This window comes from Lycorma delicatula, chromosome 1 (genome assembly GCF_047948215.1).
Source record: "Lycorma delicatula isolate Av1 chromosome 1, ASM4794821v1, whole genome shotgun sequence".
Taxonomy (NCBI): domain Eukaryota; kingdom Metazoa; phylum Arthropoda; class Insecta; order Hemiptera; family Fulgoridae; genus Lycorma; species Lycorma delicatula.
Genome location: NC_134455.1, coordinates 186768553 through 186786912, shown reverse-complemented (window position 1 = coordinate 186786912; position 18360 = coordinate 186768553). Strand labels below are relative to the sequence as shown.

The window sequence follows — 18360 nt, the reverse complement described above, 5'->3', positions numbered from 1 at the left end:
ACCGTTATATTATCTAGATTAAGATGTTTAGCATGACCCTGACCCTGTATTTCAGCACAAAGTTGTCTAACACGTGCACGTGTTTTATGTAACTGAGCATCTGATAATCCACAATCATCTAAGGCATTAGTATGACTTGTGTCACTTTCCAATAAATTCAACATTAACTCTAAACAATCTCTATCTAAATCCATATTTAGTCTATCTTGACTTAAAACGAACATCACTGTTGCTGTACACATTCCTAAGCTCTAAAACAAAGAATAACGAATAATTAAAATAAAGAAAAATTCAAACGCTGCCTGAAAGAGAAAATTTTTTTTTTAAACAAAAGTTAATCCACATATTATGATTTTTGTTTTATATTTTGAGATCAGGAAATACAAAGTTACTAAAATTATTCTAATATTACCTGGCAGGACAAAATATTTTTTTCCCCAAAAAAAAGGGGGATATTTCCTATTTGTTTGCATTTTTCAATGCTTCATGGCCTCAAGGCAAAACATGATTTTTGGTACAAATACAAACATAATTTTCCCTCCTTTATTATAATAGTATTCACTACACCAAAATTGCTAGGAAGTCACATATATACACACACACGTGGGGAAAATTGAGGAAGTAAAGGGAAATCTTTATTTTCTTTTAGTACTTTTTCATTGTTAGCTGTTTGTGGTTGTATTGAAATCAACCACAAGCAGCAATATCAACATTGGTTGCATTTCCAACAGACTATTTGTAGAATCCAGCAGCAATATGGAGAGATGTCCAAGTGGTATCAAGATCTATGAATGGAGTGATAGATTCAAATAAGAAAGACATTCCTCTCTATGATGAATAATAGAAGTAGAAAGGAAACGGCTTCCATTTCAAAGAAAATTGACAATATCCAAATGGTTAGGCAAACAATTCATGACAATCAATGAACTAAACCTGATGAAATGACAAGTGAGTTGAATATAATTCATAGTTCTTTCAGTCATCCATAACTCTTTAAACTTTCAAACAGACTGCTTGCTGGATTCTGCATTAACTGACAGAAATAAAAAAAGAGAAAGGTTTGAAAATTTCCCAGAAGCTTTAGGAATGTTGTGAAGATGAAGGAGACACTTTCTGAAGCATATAATACACAACACTGATGAGAAGTGGGTCTATGATGTTGAACCTAAGAATAAGCAACAAAGTTTAGTCAGGAAATAACCTTCCTTTTATATGACAAAAAATTTTAAACAAGTCTGCAGAAAAGTTGATTATGTTCTTACTTTGAAGTTTTTATTTCTGGAATGTGCAATGTCCAATTTTTATTTACTTCACAACTAGAAGTGAAATGATGAATTACTGAAAATTACTATATGAACCTTTATAAATACTGAAGACAAAAATTAAGCATAAAAGACAAGATACAAGTTTAAAAGGTTGATTTTGGTTCAAAATAACTTTCCACCTCACACAGCTAACTCAACATCTTTTGCCTTCAAGATTCAGTTTTGAGTTAGACCATCCACTACACCAGTGTTTCTCAATTATTTTTTATGGCGGATGGGTAAAATACTAGAAAAATATACAGGGACTGGCAGACCCTCAGCTTAGATTTTTTGACAAGCCAAATTAAAAAAATACATTTATAATCATATTTTTATTTTATTAGTAATTAAATTTACATATACATATAAACTTGGACAATCGGAGTATCTGAGAAGAAAAGATTACAAGCTTTTGAAATGTGGTGCTACAGGAGAATGTTAAAAATCAGATGGGTGGATAAAGTGACAAATTAAGAGGAGTTGCGGCAAATAGATGAAGAAAGAAGCATTTGGAAAAATATAACTAAAAGAAGAGACAGACTTATAGGCCACATACTAAGGCATCCTGGAATAGTCGCTTTAGTATTGGAAGGGCAGGTAGTAGGAAAAAAATGTGTAAAGTTTTTGGAAATGTTAGGAAAAACGTTTGGAATATGTAAAACAAGTTGTTAGGGATGTAGGATGTAGGGGGTATAGCGAAATGAAACGACTAGCATTAGATAGGGAATCTTGGGAGAGCTGCATCAAACCAGTCAAATGACTGAAGACAAAAAAAACTAAAAAAAAACATATGATATTAATTAATATCATTTTTAATTATAAACAATAAAACAGTACATAAATGAAAATCAGAAAATAAATAATTTAAATTAAATGTATTGTTTTATTAAAAAAAGATACAAACAAATCATGTTACTAACTAATTGTAAATAATGAAAGTTAGTGAGGAATTTGTTGTTGCTCATTTTGGACAATTGTTTCAATGTCAGGTTGTAAATTACTTAAACCTAATCAAAGAGTAATTTATTGATAAACGATCTCTTGTTTTGGTTTTAATAAGTGTCACAGCTGAGAATCCAGCTTCACACAAATATGTGGTTGTGAAGGGAAGTAGAATTTTCATTGCTTTGTTATGTAAATTTGGACAATAATTTTTTATTGCAATCCAAAATTTAATTAAATTCATAAAATTAGTTTTTTAATGTTACATCTGAACTCAGTTTCAAGAGACGTTCTTGGTTTTCGTTACTTAAATTTAAATTATTGCACTTAGTATCAATAAAAGCATTAGTTATCCATAAATTCTTCTCCTGCAATTTTATGTTTCCAGGAGAATATTTTTCCAATTCCTTATATAATGACTGTAAATGCTGACTTATTACTTCATTCAGATTATCAACTATTAATTCCTTTTGTATAGTAATAAAATTGTAATAAGAATTAAATACATCAAGATCATTTTCTTAATTTTGTTTAAATGCATCAATTTTATTAAATAAATTAAATGTAATTGTCACACTCTCCTGCAAACTTAAATTTAAGTCGTTTATGTAAGAAATTATGTCACTTACATATGCCAGTTTCAGAATCCAATTCATATTAGAAAACCATTTTGATAACGGAGACTGTCTTTTTTTATCAAAAATATTTCGATTTAGTCCTTAATTCGTAAAGTTGGTGAGCACTTTTCCTTGACAGCCAACTTAGTTCTGCATAAAATAAAAGATGCTGGTGTTTTGCTCCTACCTTCTGACAACGAATGACAAAAAATTAAGAGTTAAGATCACTTTTCTTTACGAAATTAACAATTTTTGTCGATTCCAGAACAATGCAGGTGACATATTTTTGGTTGCTAAATGCTGGAAGTGTATTATGCAACGTGTTAGTAATATGTCAGGAAAAGTGATTTCTTGAGCCTTTTTGTTACTCTGCAATGTTTCCCAGTCATATTTGCTATTCTGTCGGTACACAGATCAATACAGTTTTTCTGGTTTCAGGAATGGTTACTAATATATAAATTCAATGAATCAAAAATTGCAGAACTTGTCATGTGGGAATCTAAATCTTTGCAAAATAATAATTCTTTAATTTCTTCAGAAGAATCACCAATGTACCATACATAGTAGAGCAAAATAACTTTTTTAGAAACATCACATAATTTGTTGATCTGGATGGCAAACTGGTGATTCTTTAATACTTTTTATTAACTTGTATTCAATATTTTCACATAGCGTTTCAATTTGATAATTCGATGACTAATTGTATTGTTTGAAAGAGAAATTGATCTGACCTGGTCCGCAGCTGACGGTCCAGGCATTTCATTGCAAACATCAATTAACACCGGTTTAATTAAATTTTCTCCAGTTGTGAACATTTTTTTTTTGTTTTGGCTGTACGTAGAGCAACTAAATATGAACATTTCAATAGCAATTTATTTTGAATAAAAGTTTCTTTAAATTTTTTCTTTTGGAGATTAAATTATTCTTCTTGTCATTCAAAATATTCCAATGGTGTCTGTTCTGGTTCAGGATGTCTTGATTTTAAATGTTGCAACATTCTGGATGATTTCATGGTATCATTATTCCTTACATAATATGCACATTGGATGTACACTGTCTTCTCTAGAATCCAGCCGAAATATAAAACCATATTTAAAGTATTCATTGTAGTGTCTTGAGAAAGCAGATTTATTTTTCTTGTTTGGTGGACCATTGATTTTCTGTATCACTTGACTTTTTTACATTTCCATTTCCCAGATAGAACTTTCAGTGTGGAAAAAATTATGTTAAGTCCTTGTTTTTTTTTACTCATTTTAAGAGGAATAAAAATTTGTGTTTTAGCAATAATTAAAAGTAAACCACTTCACTATTATTATTAATCAACAATAAAACCACTTTCTTTTTCTGTTTAACCTCCAGAACTACTGTAAGGTATTAACTTCACAGGATATGAAAATGATATGTATGAATATAAAAGTGTAGTCTTGAACAGTCTCAGGTCGACCATTCCTGAGAGGTGTGGTTAATTGAAACCTAACCACCAAAAAACACTGGTATCCACAATCTAGTATTCAAATCCGTATAAAAGTAACTGCTTTTACTAGGAATTATTTCAACTTACTAGCTGAATGATTTTGACTTCAAATTCAGCTGATTTGTGATGATGAGTTCACCACTACACCCACTACGGTGGATACTAATAGTAGACTGCATAAGTAAAGAAAGTAAATGTAAATGTAATCTTTTCAATAAACTGAACATGTGTGTAGCTAAGTCATAAAACTATAAAAAGCCATACTCTTTAGTGCGACATTGTTTTGATATCTTCCACAACTACACTTTAGGTGTAACGGGATAGTTTATTGTTGCTGATTGCGCAAAGAATACAATGTATTCAATAAATTAAACACATACCAGTATTCACCGATGTATATGCACAGAAGATTACGACATAATTATAATATATAAATTTTACCGTTATATGAATTTTTTTAATGTTCATTTTTTCTCATAATTAAGTTTAATTTTTTTTTTGTGGGTCAATTTGTTCACAGACTGGTAACATTATCTCACAGACCAGTGATTAAGAAACAATGAACTATACAGACCTGAACCTGATCTGGCTCCTAGTGAATATCATCTTTTTGGGCCACTAAAGAAAAAGCTGCAAAAGAGTTATGTTTGTTTTGTTGAAGAGGTCCTGGAAGTGGTACAAATCTTTATTCCAGGAAGGAATTCAACAATTTGTTAAAAAGTGGACTATTTGCACAGAAGTGGGAAGGATTATGTTAAAAATTAGCACATCATTACATAAATGCAAATAAGAGTAATAATTTTTTTAATGTCATGTATTTTTGTCTTACATGTGTGTGTACAGTGTATCTAAAATGTGGGCTGGCTATACTTTTTCAGATTCTACTGTAAAACCAAACAAAAAATATCTGTAGGAAAAATGGCAATTTGTTTTTTTGTTCATCCCATATCCGCCATTTTGTTATTTTTATATAAAAATGTATATTTCAAGTTTGGAGAGAGGAATCACATTAATATTTGGTCTTCGTAATAAAGTTTTAGAATTAGCAAAAAATCAGGACATAACTACCTTCGCAAATTACAAAACAGCGGCCATGTTTCTTTTACAGTCAGTTGTATCTCCATTAATATTAGTTTCATCAAAATGTATGTTATGCTAAAATATTAAGCCTTTTATTTTGAACAAAATGACATTTCATTTTTTAAAATCGGTTAACAAATAGCAGAGTTATGGCAGAAAATTGACGTAATTTTGTGTCTTTTATGACCTCCACTTTATGTTTGAATGTTTAATTCTATTAAATATTGTTTTTATTTATTGTTAATTCAAATACAGTAAATTAGTATCAAATTAAGTAATAAATTTAATAAATTAAATTTTCTCACAATAAAATTTAATATTAAATAATAAAACAATTTGATATTAATATTTCACTTTTTAATAATTTTACACAGCGACCATTACTGCTGATTATGTAAACAATGTAAAAATTCAATGGACATTATTTAGAAATAAAACCATATGATTTTAAAGTAATTTGAACTCATTGTTTACTTGTGAGTGTTTAACATTCAGTGTCATTGGTTCATTTTTTTAAGTTTTGTTGTTTTATCATCATGAAGTTTGAATACTTTTTTGCAGAAATGTGTGACATGCATTTAATGTATGGTTCAGCAAACTGCAACAGGGCAGAAGCAAAAAGACTGCATGGAAACAGGTTTCCTAATAGATGTATGCCAAATGAAAAAATGTTTGGAAGACTTCACATACGGTTTAAGGGTAACAGGTTCATTTACACTAGGGAAACATGAATGTGGTACATCAAGGAGTACTAGGACTATTGAATTAGAAGAAAATGTTCTAAATTGTGTGGAAGAATCCCCTGATAAAAGTACACAACTTCTACCAATACAAGAAGGTGTGAGCCTCATGAGTGTGTGGTGGATTTTAAATGATAACTGTGTTTACCCTTATCACTTGCAGCGTGTACAGGGGCTGACTGCTGATGATTTTCCATGTAGATTCGCTTTCTGTAACTGGTTTTGAAGAACATTAATTGAAGACCCTTTATTTTTGGCATATTATTCTGTTTACAGATGAAGCTTCTTTCAATAGGAATGCTGTTCAAAAATATTACAACAGCATATCTGAGGTGATGAGAATCCTCATTGTACCTTCTAAAGTAGCCAGTGATCAAACATTTTCCCTGAACATATGGGCAGGTATTTTTAATGACTATCTTTTGGGTCTTGTTATTCTACCAAATCATATAATGGAGAAAATTCTCTTGCTCATTTGAAGAAAGATTTTCCACATTTGTTGGTAGACCTACTTCTACAATTAAATGTGATTTCACCATGATGGAGCTCCAGGATATTTCAATCAGTTGGTATCAGATTTCCAGCATGAAACTTTACATGAAAAATGGATAGGCTGCAAAAGGCCAATGCCCTGGCCTGCCAGAAAAAATGTACCACCAAAAGGTATGTTCTTGTTTCTACACTTTTTAACAGAAGAACAAAAACAGGTGTCTTTCTTGCGCTCAAAACTTAGTTGAAACTACTGATAGCAACCTGAATTTTTTGCAAACAATTGCAACTGGGGATGAAAGCTGGTGCTTCATGTATGATCAGGAAACAAAGCGACAATCTGCTGCTTGGTTGAGTCCTGGAGCACAAAGACCTGCGAAAGTCAGGCAGCATAAATCAAAGGTGAAAACAATGTTGATTGCATTCTTTGACTCAAAGGGCCTGATTCATAATGAATTTTTCCCAACTGGTCAAACCATGAATTCTAAATTCTATTTGGAAGCAATGAAATATCTGATGCATCACATTAGTCATACCTGGTCCGAGTACCATGATTCAAGCAGTTGAACTCTCTTGCATGACAATACCCTGGCACACATGGCAACAGTTTTAACACGTTGTTCCACTGCAAATCAAATCAATGTCTTAGGCTGTTTTTTCGACAACATTCCGGCCATCCAAAGGGTTTGCATTGAGCCGTTTGAAGGCGATCCACAAAGTGATTTCTCTAGAGCATTTGATGGGCTCTACTGGTGGTGCAATGAGTGTATAACCTGAGAAAAGTTCTATGTAGCTGATGTGAGTAAATTTGTTTATCTTTAAATATGTATTTTTATTTAATTTAGTTGGGGAACTTTTCAGACATTCTGTGTATTATTGTGAGAAAATTATTACTTAATTTGTTACTAATTTACAATACTAGAATAAACAACAAATAAAAACAATTAACATTTAGTCGAACTGAATATAAGTGGAGGACATGAAAACGGACACAAAATTACATAAATTTTCTGCCATAACTTGGCTATTTGTTATCCAATTTATAAAAGTCATTTTGTTCAAAATAAAAGCCTTAATATTTCAGCATTACACATATGTTGATAAAACTAATATTTATGGAGATATAATGGATTGAAAAAGAAACATGGCCGCCATTTTGTAATTTGCTAAGGTATTTAAGTCCTGATTTTTTGCTGATTTTAAAACTTTATTACCATTACACTTACCAAATATTAATGTGATTCCTCTATTCGAACTTGAGATATTAATTTTTATATAAAAATAACAAAATGGTAAATATGAGAAGAACGAAGGATAAATTGCCATTTTTCCTAAGAATATCATTTGTTTAGTTTTATAAGTAGAATCCGACAAAGTATAGCCAGCCTACCATTTTTGAAACACCTATACATACACATGCAGATTGTATAACAAAGTTCTCCTGGGACTTTCATAACCTTGGAACTTTGTTTGTGAGTTACAGTTACATGAAAGATTTTGCTCAGATTTCAGCTACCATGGTGAAATGAGGTCGAACTGAAATTTTTAAAGCGTTAATTAAGGAGCAGAATTGGTGGTTTCTTATGGTTTTTAACATGATAAACCAAATAAAATAGGTTCCAGAACCATATTTGCAGTATTCTTTGAGAAATCTGAGGTGAAAACCAATAATAGGAGTAAAAAACCCTGTTTTTTATGTTTGACATACAATAACTTTATTAAATTGGTAATAAACATGTAATGGGTAATAAAACGTTTAAACAAAACATGTAGAGAGTTTAATTCTGAACAAAATGGTGTAAGATAAGTTGAAATAAACAAAGAAAACTTGGAAAAATTTGAATTTTATTTAGAAACAGTACATCTCTACATTGTCAGAAAAATACTAATTTTATGTAAACATAAACCAAATTCTTTTCCGGTGATGTGAAACATTTATAAAATCAAAATTTACTGTTAAAAAATTAAATACAAACTGAGAATTACATAACAATTGTAAAATAAAAATTACTTAGATAATTGTTTTATTAATGACAGAAATATAATTAATTATTTGAAGAATTACTATTTCAATGTTGGCAATAAAATAACCACAGGTGATCAACAATGTGCAATATTGTATTAGGGTTTAATGTTTAAAACATTCTGTAAGAAACATTAAGAACTGGGTTCTGTTGTTGCGAAGGTTTTGTGTGAATTTTAATTTGAACGTGATCAGTTTCCCATTGAAGTAATGCTGTAATTATTTACAACAGAGGAATAAACCATTTGGTATTAATTCAGTGTGTACATAATGGTAATGCTGCAGCCGCTGCAGTAGAATATGAAATAAGTTTTCTGAATTGCAGGGTGTAGATCCCAAAACCATCAGCGCAACCTTTTGCAATCTTTAGGAAACAGGTGCACTACCTAGTATTCGTACCAGCTATGAACGATCTGTCCAACATTATGGTGTTATATATGAAATTATTATCAAAGCAGTTCAGCACAGACCAGGCATCAGTAGACGTTTGTTTTGAGAGAAATCTGGTATGATTTGTCTCACAACATTCTTCTGATCCAGAAGGCAATTCTTTTGCAAAAAATATCCTGATGTTTAAAAATTTGTTTAATTTAACTAGTACAGGCAAAATAATCCTTGTGAAGTGGTGGAAGGCAATTTTCAACACCGATTTAGTGTCAATGTATGGTGGGGCTTTTTCACAATCAGCTGACCGTTCATATTACCAGGCTGCTTAAATGCCGAGGTCTAATTGCAGTTTCTTCAAGAACTTCCGCAGCTGCTTGAAGATGTTCCTTTAACGCTGAGATGCAAAGTACACTTCCAGCATGATGGCACGCCTCCCCATTTTTGTTATTATGCTGTTTCTACTCTCTTAAATCACCATTTTCCTGAGAAATGGATCAATCGTGAAGGTCTACATTCCTGGCCACCAAGATTGCCTGATCTAACACCGTTATTTTTGCTTCTGGGGATAGATGAAAAATATTTTATACAAAACAAAAATACATTCTTAAGAGGAATTAACTGTCTGCATTATGGATGCGGCAGAGCAACTTAAGACAGCCCTGAAGAACTAAAAAGAGCAACACAGGCAGTACAGAAGCATGCCAAGAAATGTGTTAAAAATGACAGGCTCATTTTTGAACATTTACTATAAACTGTTATGTATAATGCACTTTGGTCTAGTACACTATTTCTAATTAAAATTTGAATTTTTCTAACTTTTCTTTGTTTTGTTCAACTTATCTTACATCATTTTGTTTAGAATTAAATTCTGTAGAAGTTTTGTTTAATAATTTTATATGTTTATTATCCATTTAACAAAGTTATTGTATGTCAAACACAAAAAAGCAGGGTTGTTTTATCAGAAACTATTATTTTCACCCTGAATTTTTAAAAAAAACTACTGCAGATATGGTGGTTCTGGACATATTTTATTTGATTATTCGGGTCAAAAATCTAAAGATGTCACAAATTCTAACCGAACTTAACATCCTAAAAATTTCACAGTGACCTCATTTCACCAAAGTCTCAAATTCAAGTGAATCCTTTCATAAATGTAACTCACAAAAGTAGTATTTTAGGATATATGTTTATATTAACTTTTTCCATTATTTTCACAAAGAGATCAGCTTATGAAAGTTCCAGTAGAACGTTGTGATATACTCTGTATGTAGTACTGTAGGAAGTTTCTGCCACTCTTTAGGAAGGAAGTAATACATTATTTCAAAATATTAACTAATAAAACATTTCGCCCAGGTCTCTGATCTAAAGATCAAATAATGCTATATTAAAACTCTACAGATATAATTAAGCAAAATTAAAGGTTTTATATATAATCGCATGTGAAAAATTGAAGAAACTATGTAAACCCAAAACATTTGATTTGATAAGCTGCTTCTTTAAAAGTTCAATATAAATTTACTTTGTTACCAATAACTAAAAAAGACTATGACAAAATTTGGACAGAATTTAATTCTAAAAAAAAACTGATGTAATTAAAATTAATTAAAATCCAAATTTTATGCAGACTCTGATGGAAAAATGTTTTCTGCATTAAATATTTTGATAAAGACTGGGAAGACCATTTTGAGCAAGTAATTCAGTTAATGCAGTTCTTTGGGTTTACACTATGAAAAACTAGAGGAAATGTGACTGACAACAAATTATACTCAATAAATAGTTAAATGGATCATAAATTTGTTAGAAGTATGCAAACAATTTTCCAATTCCAGAAATTAAAAAGACGAATTTAATATTCGACTAGAGTGAATCATTTAGTTTAGGAGATCTGTAAAGAAAGTAATGAGATGATTCAGAAAAACGTTTTATTTACAATCCAATTATATATAGACTCTTATCATCTCAAAATAGTTCCCTTGGGAAGCCATGCAACACTTCAAATGATTTTCCCACTCTTCATGGCAGTGTTGGAACTAAGAAACCAGAATATCCTTCAGATAGTCAGTTACTTTTTTTTTGTTTTCTATAGTTCCAAAATGGTGTACTTTGTGGTGTTTTTTAAAGTTGGGAACAGGAAAATGTCGCAAGAACTCAAGTCAGGTGAATAAGGTGATTGAGGAACTACAGGAATGTTTTTCTTTGCCAAAACCTTATTAATTGAGAGTGCAGTGTGACAAGGTGCATTGTCATGATGCAGCATCCAGTTGTTTTTGATGGTTGGTCTCACACGGGCAACTCTTTTCTGCAGTCTTTCAAGAATATCTTTTCTGTAGTTCAAATTCAATTGTTCTACAATCATTCTGACAGTTAATCGCTGGTCTTACCGTATCAAGTCTCTGATTCGCTCAACACCGTCGTCACTTTCTGACGTTAATGGTCTTCCTGAGCGTGGATCATCTGCAACTGATTCCTGGCCATCTGAAAATGCTTTAAACCACCTAAAAACTTGGGCTCATAACAGATCGTCATCTCCATACACCCTTTTCAATTTTGAAAAAGTTTCAGTAGCATTCTCATCGAGTCTTAACATGAAACTTGATTGCACAATGTTGCTAATAATTAGTATCACTCATTTTTATAACGCACAACTAAAACTCGTTTCACAAAAAGTTAGTTTACCAAGTGAGATCACTTGGCAACAATAGACTAAAAAAATTAATACCTAATGTAAAGCAGCTGTTTATATAGCCATATATTTATTAGTAACTTTACAGTGTTGCCACTTTGGCTGCCAAAAAAAAACTAGTCTCATTACTTTATTTATAGACCTCGTACTATTTTGGTGTCTTCAAATCACTCAATCACAAAAAATCATTGTACAATTTCTTATAGATGGATCTTCTTGTAATCGGAAAACCAAGAATAAGAAAAATAATAAATAATTTAATTGATGAATTGGGTTTTATAATTTTATGACTTCCAGGAATATTTTATATTACATACAAATTAACATACTGTTTTGGGTAAGTATAACTTCATATGATGTAGGCCTGGTTTGAGTATGGTCGGTCAATCACAAAATTGACTATACTGGTTAACATAAAATTTGAAACTGGAGTAGGTGTTCAATGTAGTATTTTATATGGTGAATCTGAATATGTATTCCGAAATAACCCATCACATAACGTTCTTATGTTACAACCTCTTAAATTTATTTATTCTATCATTCGTGAAACAATCAATACAAATAAGTTAGTATGTCTGTATGTTTGGTTATTCACATCTGATTAATATTGTGATGCATGCTATAGACCTATATTTGATACGTAATAGTCGAATGATGTCATTTCATGTCAAATCAGACATGTACAGATATGTCAAAGAGTCAAGTAATGAGTAATTCAACATGATGAAATTTTTTTCAGTATGAGTTCAGCTTTTGGTATGACTTGCTGTGCTCTTTAGTTGTGGTAGTAGTTTTATCATAAACATATTATAAAGATTGTTTCATAAGTGACGCCATAAATTTAGTGAAAGATTTTTATGACAGAACAACTTCTGATATTATTTTATTCCACATCAAGATTTGTTAAGTTGTCTGTGTGTGTTTTTCAAGCTGTGTTTTAACGCAACCCATGGTGAAACAATTTTATGAAGTATTCTGAGTAATTAAGTATTTATAAATTATAGCTTAATTATTTTTATAATTAAAGTATTTCTGTAGTATTTCAGTTTACTTTCATTCATTAACACATTTTGAATTTTACAATGAATAAAAATTGGGCTTGTAAAAATTCTCCAAATATTTTTCATTAAATTTGCAGAGAATTCACGATGAAATGTTAATGAAAACCAGTATTGAATCTGATGAAAACTGCTTACAAACATTATTTTGACTGTCCCTTGACAGTCAATTCCCTTGGCAAGATAATGTCCCTTGGCAAGATAAATTCTGGGCTCCACATGTAGCATGCATCAAGTGCTACGTTAAACTAACCCAAAGGTTAAAAGGAACAAAAGTGCATTTGCCTTTTGGTGTACTAATGATTTGGTTAAGAGCCTACTAGCCACTATGATGACTACTATTTTTGCTTAACAAATTTTACTTGTCTCAATTCAAACAATAAAAGCAGTACTGCATACCCAAAAGTTTGCTCAGATATGACCTTCATGGTGTTGATTTAACGATCTCAATTGCTCCAACTTCTTGGAAAGAAATTTTTGATTCCCCACAAGGCTCAACCAATGAATCCTCAACTTCAATATATATTAATTACATTCCAGAAAAAATTTCAGTATATAGAACTGAAATGAAAATTTTACTGAAATACTTTAGGAGAAATGGTTTTCATTTGTTCCTGCCATGATGTTACAAGGCTAATGTCTGAACTGGACATTAAATGTGTTATTCATGATTGGGGTTTATTTATAAACTCATCAAAAAGAAGCTTAACGACAGTGTTGTTGCATAACTCGAATAAGTTTTCTTCTATACTGGTATGCTTAAGGAATGAAAGAAACATAAGAAAGTATGTCAAAAATTTTAAAAGCTATTAAGTGCAATAAACACTAATGGTGAATCACTGATGACCTGAAAGTGATAGGGCTTTTTTCGGTCTCCAGAGTGGCTTTACAAAATATACGTGTTCCTTGTGTTTGCGGGATAGTTGGGCTATAGATAAAACTATGCAGTAAAAGTCTGGCCAAAAAGAAATCAGTTTACCCCAGGAAAGGAAAATGTTACCAAATTTCACTTGTCAAAGTAGATTGTATTATTCTACCACCTTTACCTAAAACTAGGCCTGATGAAGAATTCTATAAGAGCATTAGATAAAGATGGAGAGGGCTTTAAATATTTGTCTGAGGTTTTTTCACAATTAAGTGAAGCCAAATTAAAAGAGGGAATATTTACTAGGCCACAAATAAGAAAATTAACTAGTGAAAATATATTTGACAGCAAACTGAATTCTAAAGAACTGACAGGATGGAAGTCATTCAACATGCTGTTTTTATTTTTATGTACTGATTTAACTTTTTCAGAGTATTGTGTTTTTTGTTTTAAATCAGCTGTGATAAAAAATCAAAAGATCATGAATACAATCAAAATAAAGCTGAAAGCTCTTAATACGTTGAAAAATGTAACTTATTGCAACTAATTAAATGTTAGAACATCGTCGCTAATGACAAAAGGAAAAGAACTAAAATTATCAACAAATCCTGTAGCAGTCAACCATATAGTAAAATAATGAATTATACAACTATGTAATACTAAATGCTATCTGGAATCAGAAGGAAGATGTACAGAAGGAAGAGTTCTATGTAGTTAAATGACTAGGATCTTTGTAGGGGTATTAGTCAATTAGCTTTAAGTATGAAGAATTATCTAGTTGTATATCATAGATTTGTTATGAAATTTAAATAGTAATAATTTATTTACTAATTTTATAATGAAAAATTATAAGATTATATCTACATATAAAATTAAACATTTTCCCATATTCTACCCACATTTCCAGTTGTAAGAGAGTTTACCATATTATAACTTTTAGTCTCGTGAACTTTAAATAAATTATCCAAGGTTCACATTTATTTATAAAATAATTTTCCATCCTTTATTGCAACAAAATATTTCATGATCCTCACTTTCATGAACAATAAAAATATAATACTAATTAAAAATACTAACAGAATAATTAAGATTATTAATAATAAAGTCTTATGTAGGTTCATTTAAAATTAAAGTAAATAATACAAAACAAGAAAATAACATAGAGTATTTAAATTTACATTAAAACTTTGAAGATGGTGTTAAGGCAATTGGAAGTTTGTGGAAAAGAGTCATGAAGACAAAAATTTCATTTAAAAAATTTGGTTTGGTTTGCTATATCAATAATTTATTTATAGTTTTAAATAATTTCATAACTAACAATCATGGGCAAAAACATAAAAAAAAATTCTTACCAACCAAAATTCAACTCTGTTTAGTATCAAATTTATTAAAAACATTTAAAAAACAACATTAAATATTTTTGTAACAATTTACATAAATGTAAAGAAAACTAGATGAATGAATGAATAAAAAAATTACCTGGTCTTTAGCAGCATCATGTAATGCACGGAAAAATCTGGCAACAGTACCATGTGCACGTACATGCATACGAAATGCTGGGGCCATACATTTAGAAGCTAATGTGATTGCAGATAAACACCTGAAACACAAATATTTACAGAATAAGAGAAATGGTGAAAAACTTAAACAGCATTGATTTTAAATGAGAAACTAAGAAATTTTTGCCATTTGTTTTATATACATAAAAGTTTTCAACTTTTGGATTATGGAACAATTTTCTTGCAACTTTTTATAAACTGAGCAGTGAACCTACAACATGAGTATGACTAGGTTATACTTATTCTGAAATAGAAAGCAATTAAATACACATTAAAACATGTCTTTTTTACCGTTAATGTCATTAATTATGTTTCTAAATCTCCAATCCGTGTATAAATTTGTTATAGTGTTACATAAAATTTTAATTTTAATATTACTTGACATGGTTTTGTTTTATTTTTGTTTAATGTAAGAAACAAATTATCCAACATTTTCATCAACTACACTAAAATTTATGCTTATATCAAACAGACCTATTATGAATTATAGTTATGAACATTTTTAATAACATTTGATAATATTGCGCTAAATGTTTTAATAGAATGGAGTGTGTTTGCAGTTGCCAAGCACTAAATATGAATCAATCTGTTTACTTCTTAGAATCACTATAAACTATTGATTAGTGATCAATTTTATTTATGTGGGATATATCACAGTCTTTAATCATATCAAGTAACAACAAATGGTACTGGTATTATAATTAATAAATATGTACATTTCTTGCATACCATCACAGACCCTGAAGATCACATGTCAGTCTCACAGTATTCTTCCAACTGTCCCTGTTTTGGGTCTACTCATTCCAGCAGTCCTGTCCTTTTACACAAGATGTTTATTATGGAGCTCATCTATCCATCTTGTTATAGGTCGTAAAATTAATCATTGTACACTATTTAACTGGTTATCCTTAAATAAAGCATAGGGATGTAGATATGTCCTGTTCATTTAATCCCAGATCTTCTGCACAACATCTGGCTATTTTATGAGTTGATATATGAGGTCTGTTCAGAGAATAACTGAAGATTTTTAATTACTTGCCAATAGAGATATTTAGTGATGTGCAGTTGCTAGCACTGTGTTATGCATAACCTTCTCTGTAACCACATATCTTGGATTGTTGATATCTCGTTTAGTTTTCGTGTTATTGTTATCTGAGTGCAACGTGTTTAAGTTTTAGTAGCGATTTTTGTAATGTGTGATTTTCATGAGCAACAATGCAATATAAAGTTTTGCATGAAACTGAGGAAAACTTTCACAGAAACATTTCAACTTTGGAAAAAAGCTTATGGGAAGATGCTCTGGGTCATACGCAATGTTACAAATGGCTTTCACAATTTAAAAGCAGTCGTCAGTCAATTGAAGATAACCCTCGACCAGGAAGGCCTTCAACTTCAATTGGTGACACCCATGTTCAGAAAATCAGTGGTCTGGTATGTGCAAATCGCCGATTGACTGTCAAAGAACTTGCAGAAGAGGTTAGCATCTCAAATAAATAATGCCATGACATTTTGACTGAAAAATTGAACATGCATTGAGTTGTAGCAAAGTTTGTTCCTTGTTTGATGAATGAACAGTAGAAAGAACATCGAGTGGACATTTGTCAGCAACTTTTTGAACAAGCCAATGACAACAAAACATTCATGCAAAGTATCATAATTGGAGATGAAAGCTGGGATTATGGCTATGACATTGAGAAAAACATTCAATCATTACGATGGATTGGCAAAGGATCTTCATGCTCCAAGTAAGCACATCAGTCTTGATTCAATATCAAAGTGCTCTTCGCTTTTTTTTTTTAATGAAATTTTTCATTTTGAATTCTTAGCTCAAGGTGAAACACTGAACCGAGCATGCTATCAAGGCATTTAACAACGGTTATGTGGAAAAATCTGCAAAAAGGGACAACTCATGGTCCTTCACCACGACAATGCACTCGCACACCCAGCTTTGTGCCAAAAATCAGATGACTGCCCCCTCTCAGCCTCCCTGCTCGCTAGACCTCGCTTCTTGTGATTTTTTCTTATTTCCAAAATTAAAATCAGTGATGAAAGGACACCGTTTTGAGACTAATGATGACATTAAAACAAATTCATCATAGACCTTAAACTTAAAGGCTATTTCAAATGAAGCTATCCAGGACTGCTTTGCAAAGTGGAAACACTGCTGGGAAAAGTGTGTGAATAGGGAAGAGTTTTTGAAGGGAACAAGCACCATTAATCTGTAAAATTAATAATAAAGATTAAAAATATAAAGTTTGGTTGTTTCTGAACAGACCTCATATATTTGTTTTTTCTTGATTTCCATTAATCAATTTCTTATATATCTCAATCTCTTAATTCGTTTCATTTGAGAACACCACTTATTCACTTACATTTGTACATAAAAGAATGTACTTTTCTCACAATCCATGCCTCAGCTCCATTTAGAAATATAGGGAATATTACTGACCTGTACAAATCCATTTCTACACATGTCTAAAAGGCGCTAAACCCAATCTGGATCTTTCCCTTGTAAACATACTGTTTTCCTTATATTAATACTGAGCTTGGAACTTCAACATTTTACTGAATTTTTTTTTTTTTGTTTTATCTGGGTGAAAAAAATGCTTTGGGATTATCATTGCCCAAACACGATGTACGTGTTTAAAAAAAAAAATCAATTAAAAACAAAAACGTCATTCGAAACAATTAAAATACAACTTAAAATGGAAAAAAACCCTGTAGCATAGCTAAGATAAAAATAAAAACACAAAGATATATCACGATATATATTTGAGTGAGAAAATAAAATTACTGTCTACTTTATGGCAAATGGGATAAATAGCTGAAACGCAGTAATTGAAATATTTGAATATAAACAGACAGCCCTAAGGAATTGTAAAACATATAACTTTGTTTCATCATCCCTTAGAATAGTTTAAATGTTAGCCCCCAGCTTGAACTTTCAATGTAATGCTACATAACAGATACAATCAATAAGGATGTGGTGCGCACTGTCAGTTGCCAGTCGCAGTGAGCACAAACTGGTGCATCTGCTTAAGTCATCAGATATCCATGGTGAAACAGTATTCTTAATTGGGCGAAATTTGTTGTTCACGGTAGCATTCCATTCACTTTGCCTCTCAACATGAACCACCCT

The 18360-nt window shown here is 31.0% G+C and overlaps 1 protein-coding gene across 2 annotated transcripts in view; it reads right to left on the bottom strand.

Annotated features, from left to right (window-relative positions):
- wapl (cohesin release factor wings apart-like) overlaps positions 1–18360 on the bottom strand; it is a 111266-nt gene that overhangs the window by 29035 nt on the left and 63871 nt on the right. For both annotated transcript variants that reach the window (XM_075368312.1, XM_075368319.1), the window contains 2 exons: positions 15142–15262; positions 3–251 (listed from right to left, as the gene is read on the bottom strand). In XM_075368312.1, coding sequence (XP_075224427.1) covers positions 3–251; positions 15142–15262 — 370 coding nt within the window. The remainder of the gene's footprint in view (positions 1–2; positions 252–15141; positions 15263–18360) is intronic.